The 18,683-nt window shown below is 45.0% G+C and overlaps 2 protein-coding genes across 3 annotated transcripts in view; one reads left to right on the top strand and one right to left on the bottom strand.

Annotated features, from left to right (window-relative positions):
- The window catches only part of sh3pxd2aa (SH3 and PX domains 2Aa), an 822,856-nt gene extending 806,156 nt beyond the window's left edge, over nt 1–16,700 (top strand). For both annotated transcript variants that reach the window (XM_068053246.1, XM_068053247.1), the window contains 2 exons: nt 13,472–13,591; nt 14,231–16,700. In XM_068053246.1, coding sequence (XP_067909347.1) covers nt 13,472–13,591; nt 14,231–16,249 — 2,139 coding nt within the window. In that variant the 3' untranslated portion in view covers nt 16,250–16,700. The remainder of the gene's footprint in view (nt 1–13,471; nt 13,592–14,230) is intronic.
- The window catches only part of LOC137380837 (uncharacterized), a 101,467-nt gene continuing 91,885 nt past the window's right edge, over nt 9,102–18,683 (bottom strand). Inside the window, exon 3 of the mRNA XM_068053249.1 lies at nt 9,102–9,252. Within this exon, the coding sequence (XP_067909350.1) occupies nt 9,199–9,252 (54 nt within the window). The 3' untranslated portion in view covers nt 9,102–9,198. The remainder of the gene's footprint in view (nt 9,253–18,683) is intronic.

The raw sequence follows: 18,683 nt of genomic DNA on the forward strand, positions 1-18,683 counted from the left end.
ACAAGCCTGTTGTGTGGCACTTTATCAAATGCCATTTGGAAGTCCATATACACCACATCAGCTGCATTACTCGGATCAACCATCTCTGTTACCTCATCTAAAAACTCAAACAAGTTAGTTAAAAACGATTTGCCCTTAACAAATCCGTGCTGGCTATCCTTAATTCATCTGCATTTGTCCAAGTGACTTTTAATTTTGTCCTGAATTATTGTTTCTGAAAGCTTTCCCACCCCTGAGGTAAAACTAACTGTAACAAAAACAGAAAGTGCTGGAAATACTTCATCGAAAGGTAACCTGAAACGTTAACTCTGCTTCTCTCTCCACAGATGCTGCCAGACCTGCTGAGTATTTCCAGCACTTTCTGTTTTTATTTCAGATTTCCAGCATCCGCAGTATTTTGCTTTTAAACTAACTGTAGTTGCTGGGTTTGTCCTTAAACCCTTTTCCTCTAGTCCTCTGGCACCACCCCTGCATCTAAGGAGGATTGGAAAATTATAGCCAGTGCCTCCACAATTTCCACCCTTACTTCCCTCAGTATCCTTGGATGCATCTCATTCAGTTCCAGTGACTTATCAACTTTAAGTACAGCCAGCCTATCTAATATGTCCTCTTTATCAATTTTTAGCCCATCCAGTGTCTCAACTACCTCCTCTTTCACCATGGGGGGAGACAGTGACAAAGTGGTCATGTCACAGAGGCCCAGGGCTAATGTCCTGGGGACATGGGTTCAATCCCATCATGACAGCTGATGGAACTTAAATTCAATTAATTAATAAAAATCTGGAATTGAAAGCTAAGGCTGGATTTTACCAAGCCCATGACGTCGGGCTCTGTAGTGGGGGGGGTGCGGAAGATGGTGCCGGCAGCGTTCCACCACATAGGCTGACACGGGAGGGCCCAGCCCGATCATCCTGGCAGTGGCGAGGCTCCGTGGCGGCCTCCACCCCCGCCGCCACTGGGCGACGGGACCGGGATTGAAATATTTAAATTAATTACATGTACAAATTTAAATCAACTTACCTTCAATCTTCTGGGCCTGCCGCGAACATAGGCGCGGCGGCCGACACTCCCACTCCTTCAATTCCCCATCCGGGGAAATCTGGCGTGACACTGGTGGGGAGAGGGGAGGAGTTAAGATTTTTCAATGCGGGAGAGGGTGGAATGGGATCAAATAAACCTAATGGGTGTAGGGGATGCTGGGAAGGTATGAACATTAAACTTTGTGCAGTCTGGGGTGGGGTGCGGGTGGGAAGGTCAGATTTAAAAGGTAAGTGGTTTGGGGAGGAAAGGGCAAAAAGTTAATGGAATTGTTATTGGGGTGGGAACGGGGCGTCAGAAATTTATTTGATAAATTTTGGGGGGATACTGCTTTAAAAATTCAAATTGACCTGCGGGGCTGCAGCTGACACCATTGCCCGGGGACGGACATCCCATCCCCTCCACTGATTGTGGGGGCGCGGGCCACCCCAGCTATTTAAATGAGCCGCCATGGAACAAAGAAAGAACAAAGAAAATTACAGCACAGGAACAGGCCCTTTGGCCCTCCAAGCCTGCGCCGATCCAGATCCTCTATCTAAACATGTCGCCTATTTTCTAAGGGTCTGTATCTCTTTGCTTCCTGCCCATTCATGTATCTGTCTAGATACATCTTAAAAGACGCTATCGTGCCCGCGTCTACCACCTTCGCTGGCAACGCGTTCCAGGCACCCACCACCCTCTGCGTAAAGAACTTTCCACGCATATCCCCCCTAAACTTTTCCCCTCTCACTTTGAACTCGTGACCCCTAGTAATTGAATCCCCCACTCTGGGAAAAAGCTTCTTGCTATCCACCCTGTCTATACCTCTCATGATTTTGGACACCTCAATCAGGTCCCCCCTCAACCTCCGTCTTTCTAATGAAAATAATCCTAATCTGCTCAACCTCTCTTCATAGCTAGCGCCCTCCATACCAGGCAACATCCTGGTGAACCTCCTCTGCACCCTCTCCAAAGCATCTACATCCTTTTGGTAATGTGGCCACCAGAACTGCACGCAGTATTCCAAATGTGGCCGAACCAAAGTCTCATACAACTGTAACATGACCTGCCAACTCTTGTACTCAATACCCCATCCAATGAAGGAAAGCATGCCGTATGCCTTCTTGACCACTCTATTGACCTGCGTTGCCACCTTCAGGGAACAATGGACCTGAACACCCAAATCTCTCTGTACATCAATTTTCCCCAGGACTTTTCCATTTACTGTATAGTTCACTCTTGAATTGGATCTTCCAAAATGCATCACCTCGCATTTGCCCTGATTGAACTCCATCTGCCATTTCTCTGCCCAACTCTCCAGTCTATCTATATTCTGCTGTATTCTCTGACAGTCCCCTTCACTATCTGCTACTCCACCAATCTTAGTGTCGTCTGCAAACTTGCTAATCAGACCACCTATACTTTCCTCCAAATCATTTATGTATATCACAAACAACAGTGGTCCCAGCACGGATCCCTGTGGAACACCACTGGTCACACGTCTCCATTTTGAGAAACTCCCTTCCACTGCTACTCTCTGTCTCCTGTTGCCCAACCAGTTCTTTATCCATCTAGCTAGTACATCCTGGACCCATGCGACTTCACTTTCTCCATCAGCCTACCAAGGGGAACCTTATCAAAAGCCTTACTGAAGTCCATGTATATGACATCTACAGCCCTTCCGTCATCAATCAACTTTGTCACTTCCTCAAAGAATTCTATTAAGTTGGTAAGACATGACCTTCCCTGCACAAAACCATGTTGCCTATCACTGATAAACCCATTTTCTTCCAAATGGGAATAGATCCTATCCCTCAGTATCTTCTCCAGCAGCTTCCCTACCACTGACGTCAAGCTCACCGGTCTATAATTACCTGGATTTTTCCTGCTACCCTTCTTAAACAAGGGGACAACATTAGCAATTCTCCAGTCCTCCGGGACCTCACCCGTGTTTAAGGATGCTGCAAAGATATCTGTTAAGGCCCCAGCTATTTCCTCTCTCGCTTCCCTCAGTAACCTGGGATAGATCCCATCCGGACCTGGGGACTTGTCCACCTTAATGCCTTTTAGAATACCCAACACTTCCTCCCTCCTTATGCCGACTTGACCTCGAGTAATCAAACATCTGTCCCTAGCCTCAACATCCGGCATGTCCCTCTCCTCGGTGAATACCGATGCAAAGTACTCGTTTAGAATCTCACCCATTTTCTCTGACTCCACGCATAACTTTCTTCCTTTGTCCTTGAGTGGGCCAATCCTTTCTCTAGTTACCCTCTTGCTCCTTATATATGAATAAAAGGCTTTGGGATTTTCCTTAACCCTGTTTGCTAAAGATATTTCATGAGTCTTTTTAGCCCTCTTAATTCCTCGTTTCAGATTGGTCCAAAGCTTGGTCTTTCTTCAGCCGCCTAGACCTTATGTATGCTTCCTTTTTCCTCTTAGCTAGTTTCACAATTTCACCTGTCATCCATGGTTCCCTAATCTTGCCATTTCTATCCCTCATTTTCACAGGAACATGTCTCTCCTAATCAACCTCTCTTTAAAAGCCTCCCACATATCAAATGTGGATTGACCTTCAAACAGCTGCTCCCAATCTACATTCCCCAGCTCCTGCCGAATTTTGGTATAGTTGGCCTTCCCCCAATTTAGCACTCTTCCTTTGGGACCACTCTCGTCTTTGTCCATGAGTATTCTAAAACTTACGGAATAGTGATCACTATTCCCAAAGTTGGCCGGGCTCATTCCCCAACACCAGGTCCAGTATGGCCCCTTCCCGAGTTGGACTATTTACATACTGCTCTAGAAAACCCTCCTGGATGCTCCTTACAAATTCTGCTCCATCTAGACCTCTAACACTAAGTGAATCCCAGTCAATGTTGGGAAAATTAAAATCTCCTATCACCACCACCCTGTTGCTCCTACATCTTTCCATAATCTGTTTACATATTTGTACCTCTATCTCACGCTTGCTGTTGGGAGGCCTGTAGTACAGCCCCAACATTGTTACCGCACCCTTCCTATTTCTGAGTTCTGCCCATATTGCCTCACTGCTCGAGTCCTCCATAGTGCCTTCCTTCAGCACAGCTGTAATATCCTCTTTGACCAGTACTGCAACTCCTCTACCCCTTTTACCTCCCTCTTTCCCGCCGGAAGCATCGATATCCTGGGATATTTAGTTGCCAATCATGCCCTTCCCTCAACCAAGTCTCAGTAATAGCAATAACATCATACTCCCAGGTACTAATCCAGGCCCTAAGTTCATCTGCCTTACCTACTACACTTCTTGCATTAAAACAAATGCACCTCAGACCACCAGTCCCTTTGCGTTCATCATCTGCTCCCTGCCTGCTCTTTCCCTTAGTCACGCTGACTTCATTATCTAGTTCCTTACAGGCTTTAGTTACTACCTCCTTACTGTCCACTGACCTCATTTGGTTCCCATTCCCCTGCCACATTAGTTTAAACCCTCCCCAACAGCGTTAGCAAAAGCACCCCCAAGGACATTGGTTCCAGTCCGGCCCAGGTGTAGACCGTCCAATTTGTAATAGTCTCACCTCCCCCAGAACCGGTCCCAATGTCCCAAAAATCTGAACCCCTCCCTCCTGCACCATCTCTCAAGCCACGCATTCATCCTGACTATTCTTTCATTTCTACTCTGACTATCACGTGGCACTGGTAGCAATCCTGAGATTACTACCTCTGAGGTCCTACTTTTTAACTTGGCTCCTAACTCCCTAAATTCTGCTTGTAGGACCTCATCCTGTTTTTTATCTATATCATTGGTGCCTATGTGCACAACGACAACTGGCTGTTCACCCTCCCCTTTCAGAATGTTCTGCAGCCGATCTGAGACATCCCTGACCCGTGCACCTGGGAGGCAACATACCATTCGGGAGTCTCGTTTTCGACCACAGAACCGCCTATCTACTCCCCTGACAATCGAATCCCCTATGACTATAGCCCTTCTACTCTTTTTCCCGCCCTTCCGAACAGCAGAGCCAGCCACGGTGCCATGAACCTGGCTACTGCTCCCTTCCCCTGGTGAGCCATCTCTCTCAACAGTATCCAAAACGGTATCCCTGTTTTGGAGGGAGATGACCGCAGGGGACACCTGCGCTGCCTTCCTGCTCTTTCTCTGCCTTTTGCTCACCCATTCCCTTTCTCCCTCAGCAATCCTAATCTGCGGTGTGACCAATTCGCTAAACGTGCTATCCACGACCTCCTCAGCATCGTGGATGCTCCAAAGTGAGTCCAGCTGCAGCTCCAGAGCCGTCGTGCGGTCTAACAAGAGCTGCAGCTGGACACACTTCCAGCACGTGAAGGAGTCAGGTACATCAGCCGTGTCCCTGAGCTCCCACATTGAGCAAGAGGAGCATAACACGGGTCTGAGATCTCCTGCCATTTTCAATCTTAAGCTTAAGTTAGTCTTAACTTAGATAAACGAAAAAGGAACGAAAAGTTTTTACCAATCACACGAAAAAAAAATCAATAGAAAAAGCCTTACCTTATCTGCACACCACCGAGTCCTTTTTTTTTGGTTAGAGGAGGAGGGCGGGTGGGAGACACTACAGGTGTCGTGTCTCGGGTTCAACCGCTGCCCAAATATATAGGACTTACTTACCCAGCTGCCACCTCGCTCTCCCTGTCGCTGCTGCAAAAAGAAACCGCCGAAACAAAAAGGTAAGTTTATATAAGTTGTAAACTCACTTACCCAGCTGCCACCTCGATCTCCCTGTCGCCGCTGCAAAAAATAGCGGCAGCTCTTGGCGTGCGGGCCGCTATTTTCTGAGCTCGCTGCCAATAGATTTAAGGTAAGGGGCAGGAGTTTTAGAGGAGATTTGAGGGAAAAAAAATTTCACCCAGAGAGTGGTTGGAATCTGGAACACACTGCTTGAAGAGGTGGTAGAGGCAGGAACCCTCACAACATTTAAGAAGTATTTAGATGAGCACTTGAAATGCCACAGCATACAAGGCTACGGGCCAAGTGCTAGAAAATGAGATTAGAATAGATAGGTGCTTGATGGCCGGCACTCCTCAAATCCCCTCTAAACCTCCTTCCCTTTACCTGAGATCCAAGCCCCCTGGCTATTGACCCCTCTGCTAAAAAGGTCTGTTCCTATCTAACCTATCAATGCCCCTCATAATTTTGTGTACCTTAATCATGTCCCCCCTCAGCCTTCTCTGCTCTAAGGAAAATAACCCTAGCCCTTTCAGTCTCTCTTCATAGCTGAAATGCTCCAGCCCAGGCAACATCCTGGTGAATCTCCTCTGCACCCTCTCCAGTGCAATCACATCCTTCCTATAATGTGGTGCCCAGAACTGTACACAGTACTCCAGCTGTGGCCTAACTAGTGTTTTATACAGCTCCATCATAACCTCCCTGCTCTTATATTCTATAAAGGCAAGTATCCCATATGACTTCCTAACCACCTTATCTCCCTGTGCTGCTGCCTTCAGTGATCTATGGACAAGTACACCAAGGTCCCTCTGACCTTCTGTACTTCCCAGGGTCCTACCATCCATTGTATATTCCCTTGCCTTGTTAGTCCTCCCAAAATGCATCACCTCACACTTCTCAGGATTAAATTCCATTTGCCACTGCTCTGCCCACCTTACCAGCCCATCGATATCGTCCTGTAATCTAAGGCTTTCCTCCTCACTATTTACGACACCACCAATTTTCGTGTCAAAGAACAAAGAACAGTACAGCACAGGAACAGGCCATTCTGCCCTCCAAGCCTGCGCCGATCTTGATGCCTGTCTAAACTAAAACCTTCTGCACTTCCGGGGACTATATCCTTCTATTTCCATCCTATTCATGTATTTGTCAAGATGCCTCTTAAATGTCGCTATCGTACCTGCTTCCATCACCTCCCCTGGCAGCAAGTTCCAGGCACTCGCCACCCTCTGTGTAAAGAACTTGCCTCGCACATCCCCTCTAAACTTTGCCCCTCACACCTTAAACCTATGTCCCCTAGTAACTGACTCTTCCACCCTGGGAAAAAGCTTCTGACTATCCACTCTGTCCATGCCACTCATAACTTTGTAAACCTCTATCATGTCGCCCCTCCACCTCCGTCGTTCCAGTGAAAACAATCCGAGTTTATCCAACCTCTCCTCATAGCTAATGCCCTCCAGACCAGGCAACATCCTGGTAAACCTCTTCTGTACCCTCTCCAAAGCCTCCACGTCCTTCTGGTAGTGTGGCGACCAGAATTGCACGCAATATTCTAAGTGTGGCCTAACTAAGGTTCTGTACAGCTGCAGCATGACTTGCCAATTTTTATACTCTATGCCCCGACCGATGAAGGTAAGCATGCCGTATGCCTTCTTGACTACCTTATCCACCTGCCACTTTCAGTGACCTGTGGACCTGTACGCCCAGATCTCTCTGCCTGTCAATACTCCTAAAGGTTCTGCCATTTACTGTATACTTCCCACCTGTATTAGTTCTTCCAAAATGCATTACATCACATTTGTCCGGATTAAACTCCATCTGCCATTTCTCCGCCCAAGTCTCCAACCGATCTATATCCTGCTGTATCCTCTGACAATCCTCATCACTATCCGCAACTCCGCCAACCTTTGTGTCATCCGCAAACTTACTAATCAGACCAGCTACATTTTCCTCCAGATCATTTATATATACTACAAACAGCAAAGGTCCCAGCACTGATCCCTGCGGAACACCACTAGTCACATCCCTCCATTCCGAAAAGCACCCTTCCACTGCTATCCTCTGTCTTCTATGACCGAGCCAGTTCTGTATCCATCTTGCCAGCTCACCTCTGATCCCGTGTGACTTCACCTTTTGTACCAGTCTGCCATGAGGGACCTTGTCAAAGGCTTTACTGAAGTCCATGTAGACAGCATCCACTTCCAGAGATTACAACCTTTGAAGTCCTGCTTTTTAATCTGCTACCTAGCTCCCTAAATTCTTGTTGCAGGACCTCATCCACTGCGGCACAGCGGTGCAGTGGTTAGCACCGCAGCCTCACAGCTCCAGAGACCCGGGTTCAATTCTGGGTTCTGTCTGTGTGGAGTTTGCAAGTTCTCCCTGTGTCTGTGTGGGTTTCCTCCGGGTGCTCCGGTTTCCTCCCACCGCCTAAAGACTTGCAGGTGATAGGTAAATTGGCTGTTACAAATTGCCCCTAGTGTAGGTAGGTGGTCGGGCATATGGGATTACTGTAGGGTTAGTATAAATGGGTGGTTGTTGGTCGGCACAGACTCGGTGGGCTGAATGGCCTGTTTCAGTGCTGTATCTCTAAATAAAAAATAAAAATATCCCTCTTTCTGCCTGTGTCGTTGGTACCAATGTATGCCTTGACCTCTGGCTGCTCACTCTCCCCCTTCAGAATGTCCTGCAGCCGCTCCGTGACATCCTTAACCCTAGCACCAGGGAGGCAACAAACCATCCTGGAGTCACGTTTGCGGCCACAGAAATGCCTGTATGTACCCCATACAGTAGAATCCCCTATCACTATCGCTCTTCTACCCCTTTTCCTCCCCTCCTGTGCAGCAGAGCCCTCGTGGTGCCGCGAACTTGGCTGTTGCTGCTTTCCCCTGGGAGGTCACCCCCCCCAACAGTATCCAAAGTGGTATATCTGTTTGAGAGGGGGATGGCCACAGGGGACTCCTGCACTACCTGCTTGCACCTACTACTCCGCCTGGTGGTCACCCATCCCTTTTCTGCCTGTGCAGCCATTACCTGCGGTGTGACCACCTCACTAAACATGCTATCCACGACTTCCTCAGCATCGCGGATGCTCCACAGTGAATCCACCCGCAGCTCCAGCTCCGTAATGCGGGTAGCCAGTAGCTGCAGCTGGATGCACGTCCTGCACACATGGTCGCCAGGGACACTGGAACCATCCCTGATTATTTCACTTAGCGCAGGAGGAGCAGATTACGGGGCTGAGCTCTCCTGTCATGACTTACCCTTAGATTAATTAGTTACTCCCTGAATTAAAAAATACTAATTACACTAGGGGCCTTGTTCTACTCCAAACACTACCCACTACAATCTAAGTCCTTAATAAATTACACTAAATTAAAAAAAACACTTTAATAGTACTCACCTTATCACTTGAGGTATTTTTTCAAAAAAAAACGTTCCCTTTTTTTTAAAAGCTGTTTACATGTAGAGGGACACAACAAAAAATGAGAGTACACCTTCCATTGTCAGAGGTTGAAGGTTGTAAACAGAGAGCTCTGGGTCTGCCAGTACATCATTCCCTGAAGGAAAGAAAAAGAGAGTCATTGAGTCATTTATGGCATAGAAGGAAGCCATTCGGCTTATCGTGTCCTTACCAGCTCTCTGCGGATTAATCCAGACAGTCCCACCACCCCCCCCCCCAACTTGATTCCCGTAATCCTGCAAGTTTATTTCCTTCAGGTGCCCATCAATTTCCTTTTGAAATCATTGATTGCCTCTGCTTTCACCACCCTTATGGGCAGTGAGTTCCAGGTCATTACCACCCACTGCATAAAAAAGTTCTTCCTCACATTTCCCCTGCATCTCTTGCCCAAAACCTTCAATCCGTGTCCCCTGGTCCTTGTACCCATAGCTAATAGGAACAGTTTTTCCTTGTTCAACTTATCTAAGCCTGTCATAATCTTGTACACCACTATCCCCCCAATCTCCTTTGCTCCAGGGAGAACAACCCCAGCTTCTCCACCCTAACCGTGTAACTAATGTCTTCCATCTCCTCTGCCCCCTCTCAAGAATCTTCACATCCTTCTTAAAGTGTGGTGATCAGAACTGGACACAATACTACAGTTGGGGCCGAACCAGAGCTTTACAAAGATTCAGCATAACTTCCCTGCTTTTGTACTCTGTTCTTCTATTTATGAAGCCCAAGATCCCAAATGCTTTGCTAACCACTCTCTCAATATGTCCTGCCATCTTCAAAGATTGGCACACATGCACCCCCATGTCCCTCTGTTCCTGCACACTCTTTATAACTGTGCTATTAAGTTTATATTACCTCTCCCTATTCCCTTTGCCAAAATGCATCAGCTCATACTTGTCAGTATTAATTTGCATCTGCCACTTGTTTGCCCATTCTGCTAGCCCAGGGTTGTCCAACATACAGCCAGAATCCAGCCCTCCAATGGTTTCCATCCGGCTCACTAAGGATGAGAAATTTCCACTAAAGATCCACCATTGGCTTCTTCTGTCTCACGAAAACATTCTGTGACTGACAATGGCTGCAACTCCTTTACTGACATGGCAGAGACACCTCATTGCGCACGTCCTCCTTTACCAAGATTGTGGACAGTCTTCAGTACCTGACGTTCTGGCTACTTTACTAAGATGGCAGTGCCGAGATGAGCTGCATGCCTGCTGGTGCTTCCTGCCTAAACTGAATTCCCAGTGCGACCTTCCTGGCCTTGAGCTCGAGCCCCCGGCACAGCACTGGCACTGCCTGCAAATAGATCCAGTCTGGGCCTCGGACCCCGGGCTCTTCATCTTCATCACCGTCACCGAGGAGGAGCTGCCTAAGGAGGCGGCAGGGCCCAGACACGAGCCCTGGGAGCAGAGTGCTGGATTAACTGGGCCCCGGGAGCGTTGTAGGGTGGGGGGGGTGAGGGTGTCACAGAGAGGAGGGGGGGGGTCACAGAGGACGACGGGGACAGAGAGAGGCACACACAGAGACAGAAACACAAGAGACACAGAAAGACACACACACATGAAAGATAGCGAGATACGAGAGACAGAAGCGATAACGAGAGACACAAGACAACAGAGAGATGTGAGAGACAGCGAGAGACACAAGAGACAGAGAGAGACACACAACAGATAGCGAGAGATAGACAGAGACACACAGAGAAAGCGCGAGACAGAGAGAGAGAGACAGAAAGAGAGAGACACGAGAAACAGCAAGAGACAGAGAGATACGAGAGATGCAAGAGATAGCGCGACAGAGAGAGAGAGGCACAAGAGACAGTAAGGGAGAGAGACACACAAGAGACAGAGAGCCACGAGACAGCGAGAGACACACGGGGGACAGCAAGAGTCAGATATACAAGATACAGAGACACAGAGAGACAGACAGAGAGAGAGAGAAAGAGAGAAAGATGGAGACAGAGAGCAAGAGACAGAGAGAGACACACACATAGACACAGGCACAGAGGCAGAGAGAGAGCGATCAAGATCATTCCTGACAGATGGACATCTATCTGGAATACTCCGCATCACCACAACAAGCATGCAGGCAGACATTGTCTATTTCTGCAAGCAAAAACAATGCTGGGTATCTCACTAAATTGGTGTTCAACATAGTGACGAGAAAGTAAGTTAATAAGTTAGTCTTCTCATTTAAAGCTTGTTCATAAAAATGCACATTTTTTGTGGTTTTGATTAATAATAAAATACATTTCTAATACCTTTTGTTACGACCGAGGCGGGAGCAATGCACTGTCAATTCAGTTCCATTGCTCCACAGGTCACAGCATATTATTAAGGTTTCCCACCTACCGGAAATTAAACACGTTATTAACCCCCAGAATAAAACACACCAAACCAGATATCTTTAAACAACAGCACATTGTTTCCAGAGAATATAAACACTGCTCTCAGTCTTAAAGGCACACAGACACCCCCTTAGTTTTTAATCAGAGAAATAAAAACATTTCCGTGACACTTTATCTTTTCAAAATTTGCTCACCAGCCCCCTATGTAGGACAATAATTATAATGCGGCCCCTCACACAAAAAGGTTGGATACTCCTGTGCTAGCCTATCTATGTCCAGTTGCAGGCAGTTGGTATCATCCTCACTGTTCGCCACTCCTCCAAATTTGGTGTCATCAGTAAATTTTGAATTTCTACTCTGTATTCCAAGATCCAAGTCATTTATGTATATATTAAAAAAAGCAGTGGTCCTAGCACTGACCCTTGTGGAACACTGCTGTTACCATCCTCCAGTCTGAAAAACAACCCTTTACCACAATTTGCTGTTTTCTGTCCATAAGACAATTTTTTTACCCAATTGGAAACTGACCCTCCTATTCCATGACCCTCAATTTTGTTAACCAGCCTTTTATATGGTACTTTATCAAACGCTTTCTTAAAATCCATATCGACAACATAGCATTTTTCACAACCACCAGATGTCTCAAATTGCTTTAGAACCAAGTACGTTTGAAATGTAGCCACTGTTGTAATGTAGGAAACGTGGCAGACAATTTGTACACAGCAAACACCCACAAACAGCAATGTGATAATGACCAGATAATCTGTTTTTGTGATGTTGATTGAAGGATAAATATTGGCCAGGACACTGGGGAGAACTCCCCTGCTTTTCTTCGAAATAGTGCCATGGGATTTTTTACATCCATCCAAGCAGGCACATGGAGCCTTAGTTTAATGTCTCATCCAAAAGACTGCACCTCCCACAGTGTAGCGCTGTCTCACTACTGCACTGGAGCATCAGCCTTGATTTCTGTGTTTAATCACTGGAGTGGGACTTGAACCCAGAGACTCAGAGGCAAGGTGCTACCTGATCAACCACAGCTGACACACAAGTGAAAGCATGAGTTTAAATCTGGGTTGTAAATAGAGGCACAGAGTATAAGAACAAGCAGTGATGAATTTGTAGACTACGTGGGCAGGTTTCAACACCCTATTATAGAAAGGGACATTAAAGCTAATAGAGAGGGGACAACATAGATTCAGTAGGATAATGCCAGGAAATAACAGCTATCGTGATCAGGAGAGACTTGAGCTACTGAGACTATTTCCACTGGAGCAAATTTAAGAGAGATTTAATTAAGATTTTTAACATGCTGAAGGGTTTTGATAGAGTAGGGTAAGACTGCTTCCTCTGGTTAAGTTTGTGATGAGAAGTCATCAATTTAAATGGTCACTTAGTGAGTGAGGAGAAATTTCTTACACACCAAGTTACTGGAGTGTGGATTGCTTTGCCACAGGGGGTGGCTGAGGCAGGCACCATTGTTACATTGGAGAAATGTTTGAAACAGAAGATGATACAGGACCAATTTGAGAGTGGGCTGCTGGGATTTGCATTGCTCTAGTAACGAGCCAACACAGATGGGTGAAATGACCTCCGTCCATGCTGTAAACCTGAATAATTCCAGGCCAGACCAGACCTTCTGTTGGTGTCAGGTAAGAGCAGGCTTAACAGAGGTCTGTCAGGAGTTCCTTGCTACATCCTTAGGGAATGGCTTGTTACATGGTGAATGTTCCTTCAAAAATGGAAGCAAAAAACTAATGATGCAACAAATTCATAGTTCTTGCCTTTTCTGAAAATCTAAAATGCTAAGTGTTAAAAATGGGAAGGAGAGAGAATAGCAGAATAAACTGAAACAAATGTTTGAAATTTTATTTTATTTTTGCTCCATGTTAGATCTAATGACAGCAATTGTGAAAATGTCAGGTTTATTTAGAAGCTTTTAACCAGTGTTCACTTTTCGTATTTGCAATACATCTAGGGGTTCCAGCTGCCGAAGCCTCCAGAGCCACCTGCTGTTGAAGTGGAATACTACACCATTGCAGAATTCCAGACACACATTGCTGATGGGATCAGTTTCCGTGGAGGGCAGAAAGCTGAGGTACACAGCATGTTTTCCCAATTTCCAACAATCTGGCACAGGGAAGCTCAATACTTATATGTGAAAAAAATTGGAAGTAATCTCTCTTTCCATCAAACCTTTAAATAAGAAAGAACTTGCCTTTTCCAGGTGAATGGTTTTGGATGGCAGTTTTAATACGGCTTCCTTTAGAAATTTGCTAAAGAGCTGAAATTATTTTAAGGAAGTACTGTATTATTGTGTTTATAATAAATGTTAGCACAGAATTGTTTGGGTGTCTTAATATCAAATACCAACCAGGGGGATTGGCCTTCATTTCCCCAGTCTTTCATTATCAATACCTATAAATTCCATTTGAGGGATAGGTTCCTCACCTGAGTAATTGCTAAGTTATGACAGAAGCTCAATTTTTCTTTTCTAGTTTTTCTTTTTATGTGGTTTATAAATTTACAGTATTTAAACCTCTTTGGAGCACTGAGTAATATAGTTGCAGTTTGAAATACTTTCATGACTAAGGCTTCTCTGTGAGCCACGATTTGCCACAAAACTATATGGAAGTGTGCATTCTTTTGTGGCACTGGCACCATGCTTTATGCACTATCTTTGTCTCATTGCCCTTGATACCTGTCTATAGTAATTGTTTACATATTTAATCCTTAGGTCATTGAGAAAAATTTAGGTGGCTGGTGGTATGTACAGATTGGGCAGCAGGAGGGTTGGGCTCCATCATCATACATTGACAAGAGAAAAAAGCCAAATCTGTCCAGAAGAAGCAGCACATTAATCCGGCCAAAAATTCCTCCCCCAGCGCCACCTACCAAGAACAAGCCAAACTCTGAGGAAATGGGTCCAGGAAATGAGAGTGAATGCATGCAGCAAAAACCCAAGTTTGAGGAACCAGAATATGATGTTCCTGCTGCAATCTTTGACCCTGAGCCTCAGGCTGGAGTGAAGTTGGCTGCTGATGAGCAGGTTAAAGAAGATTCATTAGATCAAGACCAGGCAGAGTCCAGCCAGCAGCAAAACAAATCTTTCCCACTATCCACACTGCGGAAAGCCCGCTTCAAAGTGGGCGAATCTTCAGAAAGCTTGTCTCGCGATGACCAGCTTGTATATCCTCCCAGTGATAAGGAATGCAACCAAGGAGGCAGCAGCAATAGCTTAGCATGTAATCGGGTTTATGAAACTGTTACTCAGGTTGTTGCTGCACTGTCAGTAATTGAGACCAGCTCTTCACCAAAACACTCTCTAAAAAACCTTCAGTTAAAATCTGAGAAAAAATCTGATGCTAAAAAGGACCAGGATCCTGGAAAGAGTGGAGAGAATTACTGTAAATCCATCTCTGATATCAGTCCCTGCGCCACTCAGAAAACTGGGCCAAAGAAAGACAAAGAGGTGTCTGAAATGAATGCACACACAGAGCAGAAAGCTACTCTCAGTCCCATAACCAGACCAAAGCCTTCCGTGAGACCAAAGCCTTTACTGGTGAAACCAGAAGCACAGAATATGGAGATCAGTACCATCAGGCGCCACCTTAGGCCTACAGGGCAGCTGAAACACAACTCCAAAGGAGCAAAGAATGATGATGCAGAAACCACCTCATTAACATCCTCTGAAAATTCAGAAGACTCTTTCACTAAAAGCACAGTGGATCTTTCCACGTATGCATCACCCAGCCAAGCCGGACTGGGCATAGCCAGGCCCAGTGAACAGGAAGCAGAATTGCTGTGCCAGTACAAAACCGTGGATAAATATGATAAAGTTCAGGACAATGAAATCAGTTTTCCAGCAGGAGTAATGGTGGAGGTTCTAGAAAAACAAGACAGTGGTTGGTGGTTTATTAGAATTGGAGATGCTGAGGGATGGGCCCCTGTCTTCTATTTGCAGCATGTGAGTGACAGGCCAGCAAAGAGTCCTGGGGAGTCTGAAACAGCTAGTGGGGAAAGATCAGTGAATGAAAACCAACTCAACAACATGGAGAAAATAGACAAGAAGGTCCAGGTATTAAACAACATCAACCTTGGTTTAAAGAGAGCAACACCCCCAATTCCTGCAAAACCTGCCGGAGGGTTTACTAGGCTAGGAGGAAACATGAATGGTTCAGTAAAAATGAGAAATGGGTTGAAACAGGCAGCTGTGAGGCCACAATCTGTATTTGTTTCCCCCTCAAGCAAAGAAAGTAACAACCTAGCTGGATCACTGAGGAGGAATGAATCTATGATGTGCACCGACAATATCAGGTCTACAGTGAACATCCGCCGTAATTCATCCTTCAACAATGTCCGGCTTCGGAAGAAGAGTGAGGAGTCTGACACTCTACACTCAGTGACAACATCAGCTCCCAACCAAGCAAAAGTCAAACCTTCAGAAAGGTGTGGAGTAATCGAGTCAGATGCCATGGGCAGAACTTCCCAGAAAAATGGAATTCCTGTGTCGGCTGTGAGACCAAAGCCAGTGTGCATTCAGGAAAAACCTCAATTCATGCAGAACAACTGGAGGGAAGTGTACGTTACAATCGCTGACTATCAGGGAGATGAGGAAACCATGGGTTTCCAAGAGGGCAGTTCTGTGGAGGTGCTAGAACGCAATCCCAATGGTTGGTGGTACTGCCAAATAATAGACAACGGACGCTCTCAAAAAGGCTGGGTGCCTTCAAATTATTTAGAAAAAAAGTACTAATATTTCTTTGTGTTTTTTATATAAATATTTTTTTAATTTATAGATGCATTGTGCATTTTCTAATGGGACTGTCAGGCAGACACTGCAAGCCTGCAATGGAATAAATGTCTCTATATTTGAACTGCTGGATTGCTGAGCTCATGTATATCAGTGAGACTGTAACATAAAGGTGATCGAGTTTGTGGAAAGCCACCTGTAGTTGACTGGAGTTGTGTAGTCTGTCTGCACATGGTGGTTTCAGAACACGAAAGCATCAAAATGGAGCTGATTATTTACAGCTGGACAAAGGCAAGTTGCATTTCCCATATACAAGAGATTTACTCAAAAGCCGGACCTTTGAGCAGAATTGGATGTTTTAAATTAATTATTATTGTTTTATTTACTTCTAATAGAATAGTCAGGAGTTATTTTGGATTGTTTTCACTGGTGCCTTTAGCATGCCAAAAGTACATAAACTGAGAATTACCATTCTTTTCATTATGCCAAAAATGTAAGAAGTTAGTTTTTTGGAATTTGTTTTGACTTGACAGGGTGGCATTAAGCTCTCTCCAGCCTCTAGTTGTTTGTATAGTGTGGGAGGGGAGACGAAAGGGAACCAACATCATCCAGAGTGACAGATGCGACAGGAAGCCCCAATATTTGCTGTCTAGGAGTTGTGCAGTGATGCGGGTTATATTGACAAACTGTTTCATAGTAGATGCCGTTCCATTTTTGTTGTTTGGTCACAAGGTTTCTCTGGTTTAGCCGTACCAATTCAAGCCATGTTCATGCTCTTGCTTTAGTGATTTAGGCCACAAACACTCTCCAGGGTGACAGTAATAAAATTAGTGTATTTTCAACAGTGACCCAACAGTATTGGACGCTGTTTGTACACTACTGGCTTGGAATGTTGTTGAGATGAAGTTTTCAGCAGAGCTCCAGATGTTCCGAGACCATATAGTCCTAGCATACACCTTCCAAGCCCTTTATTTGGACCAAATCTATGCATCAGACTGTAGAACTGGGATTTAATATTCCTTTTGAACATATAAAGAGAACAATTCACACTGCCTAGTAAAATCCATAGAACCTCAGAAACCCGAAAGGTGGGAGCTTTATCTGCAGTTTGTTTATATGGTATATTTATTTATAAAATGTTTCCTATTTTTTGCATAAATTCTCCAGGGGAGGGAAGATCTTTTGTATATATTGTATTGCTGTCGGATACTGATTAAACAAAGACATTGACAAGAGACCTGCTCCTTGGTTCAAGGGTGAATGTAGAGAGAAATGGTGTGGTGAAAGATTCAGCAATTGTTGCTACACATCACATTGCATTTTCTGCCTTGTTATCCGCAGGGAATGTGGCTCAGGGTCCCATCACTGGATAATTAACACTGCAGCCCACATTTACACGTGAAGGGACATGGCCCTAGGGGTTTGATTCAACAAGCTGAGGCCCAGATTGGTACCCTAGTACATTATTGGGGTTCTACATGTGTTGTCAACTGTAGTTACATCAGTGGCACATGGGCTAGAAATCAGACACAAAACATTCAAGAAATGTTGTGTGCTGGAAGGGTTTAATGCTTCCTTGTCAGCTGGGCAGTATTACTCAGCACTGTATTGCTCAAAGCTGTTTAGTAAAATTTCCTGCTACCAGCAATGCCTTGCTTTGCTACCATTACTCTATAGATGTACTAATGGCATGCAAATTGGTACATTGGCAGAATGATGCAGAACCTTTGCTCTGGGAACTGGCAAGGGTCCCTTATATTAGACTATTTTATAGCACACATAACCTTTCAAATGTCAGTGGTCTTCTCTTTCATTGGTAAGTTGTTTATTCAGGAATAAAGCATTTTTGAAATGGTGTAATGCACACCTTGAAATCATTCTTGATGTTAGATAATATATAATAGTATAATACGTGTTGGAAGGAATTAAAGTTTACAGAGGTGTGTTGGGTGAATTACAGACACATTAAAAATGTAACCGAACAGCAGACGCCTTAAACTGCCAGATTAGACTCACTGAGTTATTATGTCACGAATGGCTGCATTCCTTCAAACCAAATACGTGATTTTTAAAAAAGCATAAAGATTTGTACAGCTTTTCTGGAAGTTGCTTCAGGGTTGAAAGAATCTGCTTTTCTACTATTGATTGATCTCAGAATATATACTTCAGTAAAAGCTGGTCCTCTTCTGCATTTTATAACCAATTCTTCTTGAGATGTTGCAAGATTTCATAATTTTAGTCTGAATGCATCTAAACAATGAGACCGAACCTGCCCATTTATCATCTTTGAATTTCCTGTAAGCCCACTCCTGGAGTCTTCCAGCCTCAAGCTTTCACTACAGTCTAACTTCACCAGGGAATTTTATATAATCAGCATAGAGTTTCCATAGTTCTGAAATATAGGTAGAATGTACATGTAAGCGTAGAACATAGCTAG

This window comes from Heterodontus francisci, chromosome 20 (genome assembly GCF_036365525.1).
Source record: "Heterodontus francisci isolate sHetFra1 chromosome 20, sHetFra1.hap1, whole genome shotgun sequence".
Lineage (NCBI taxonomy): Eukaryota > Metazoa > Chordata > Chondrichthyes > Heterodontiformes > Heterodontidae > Heterodontus > Heterodontus francisci.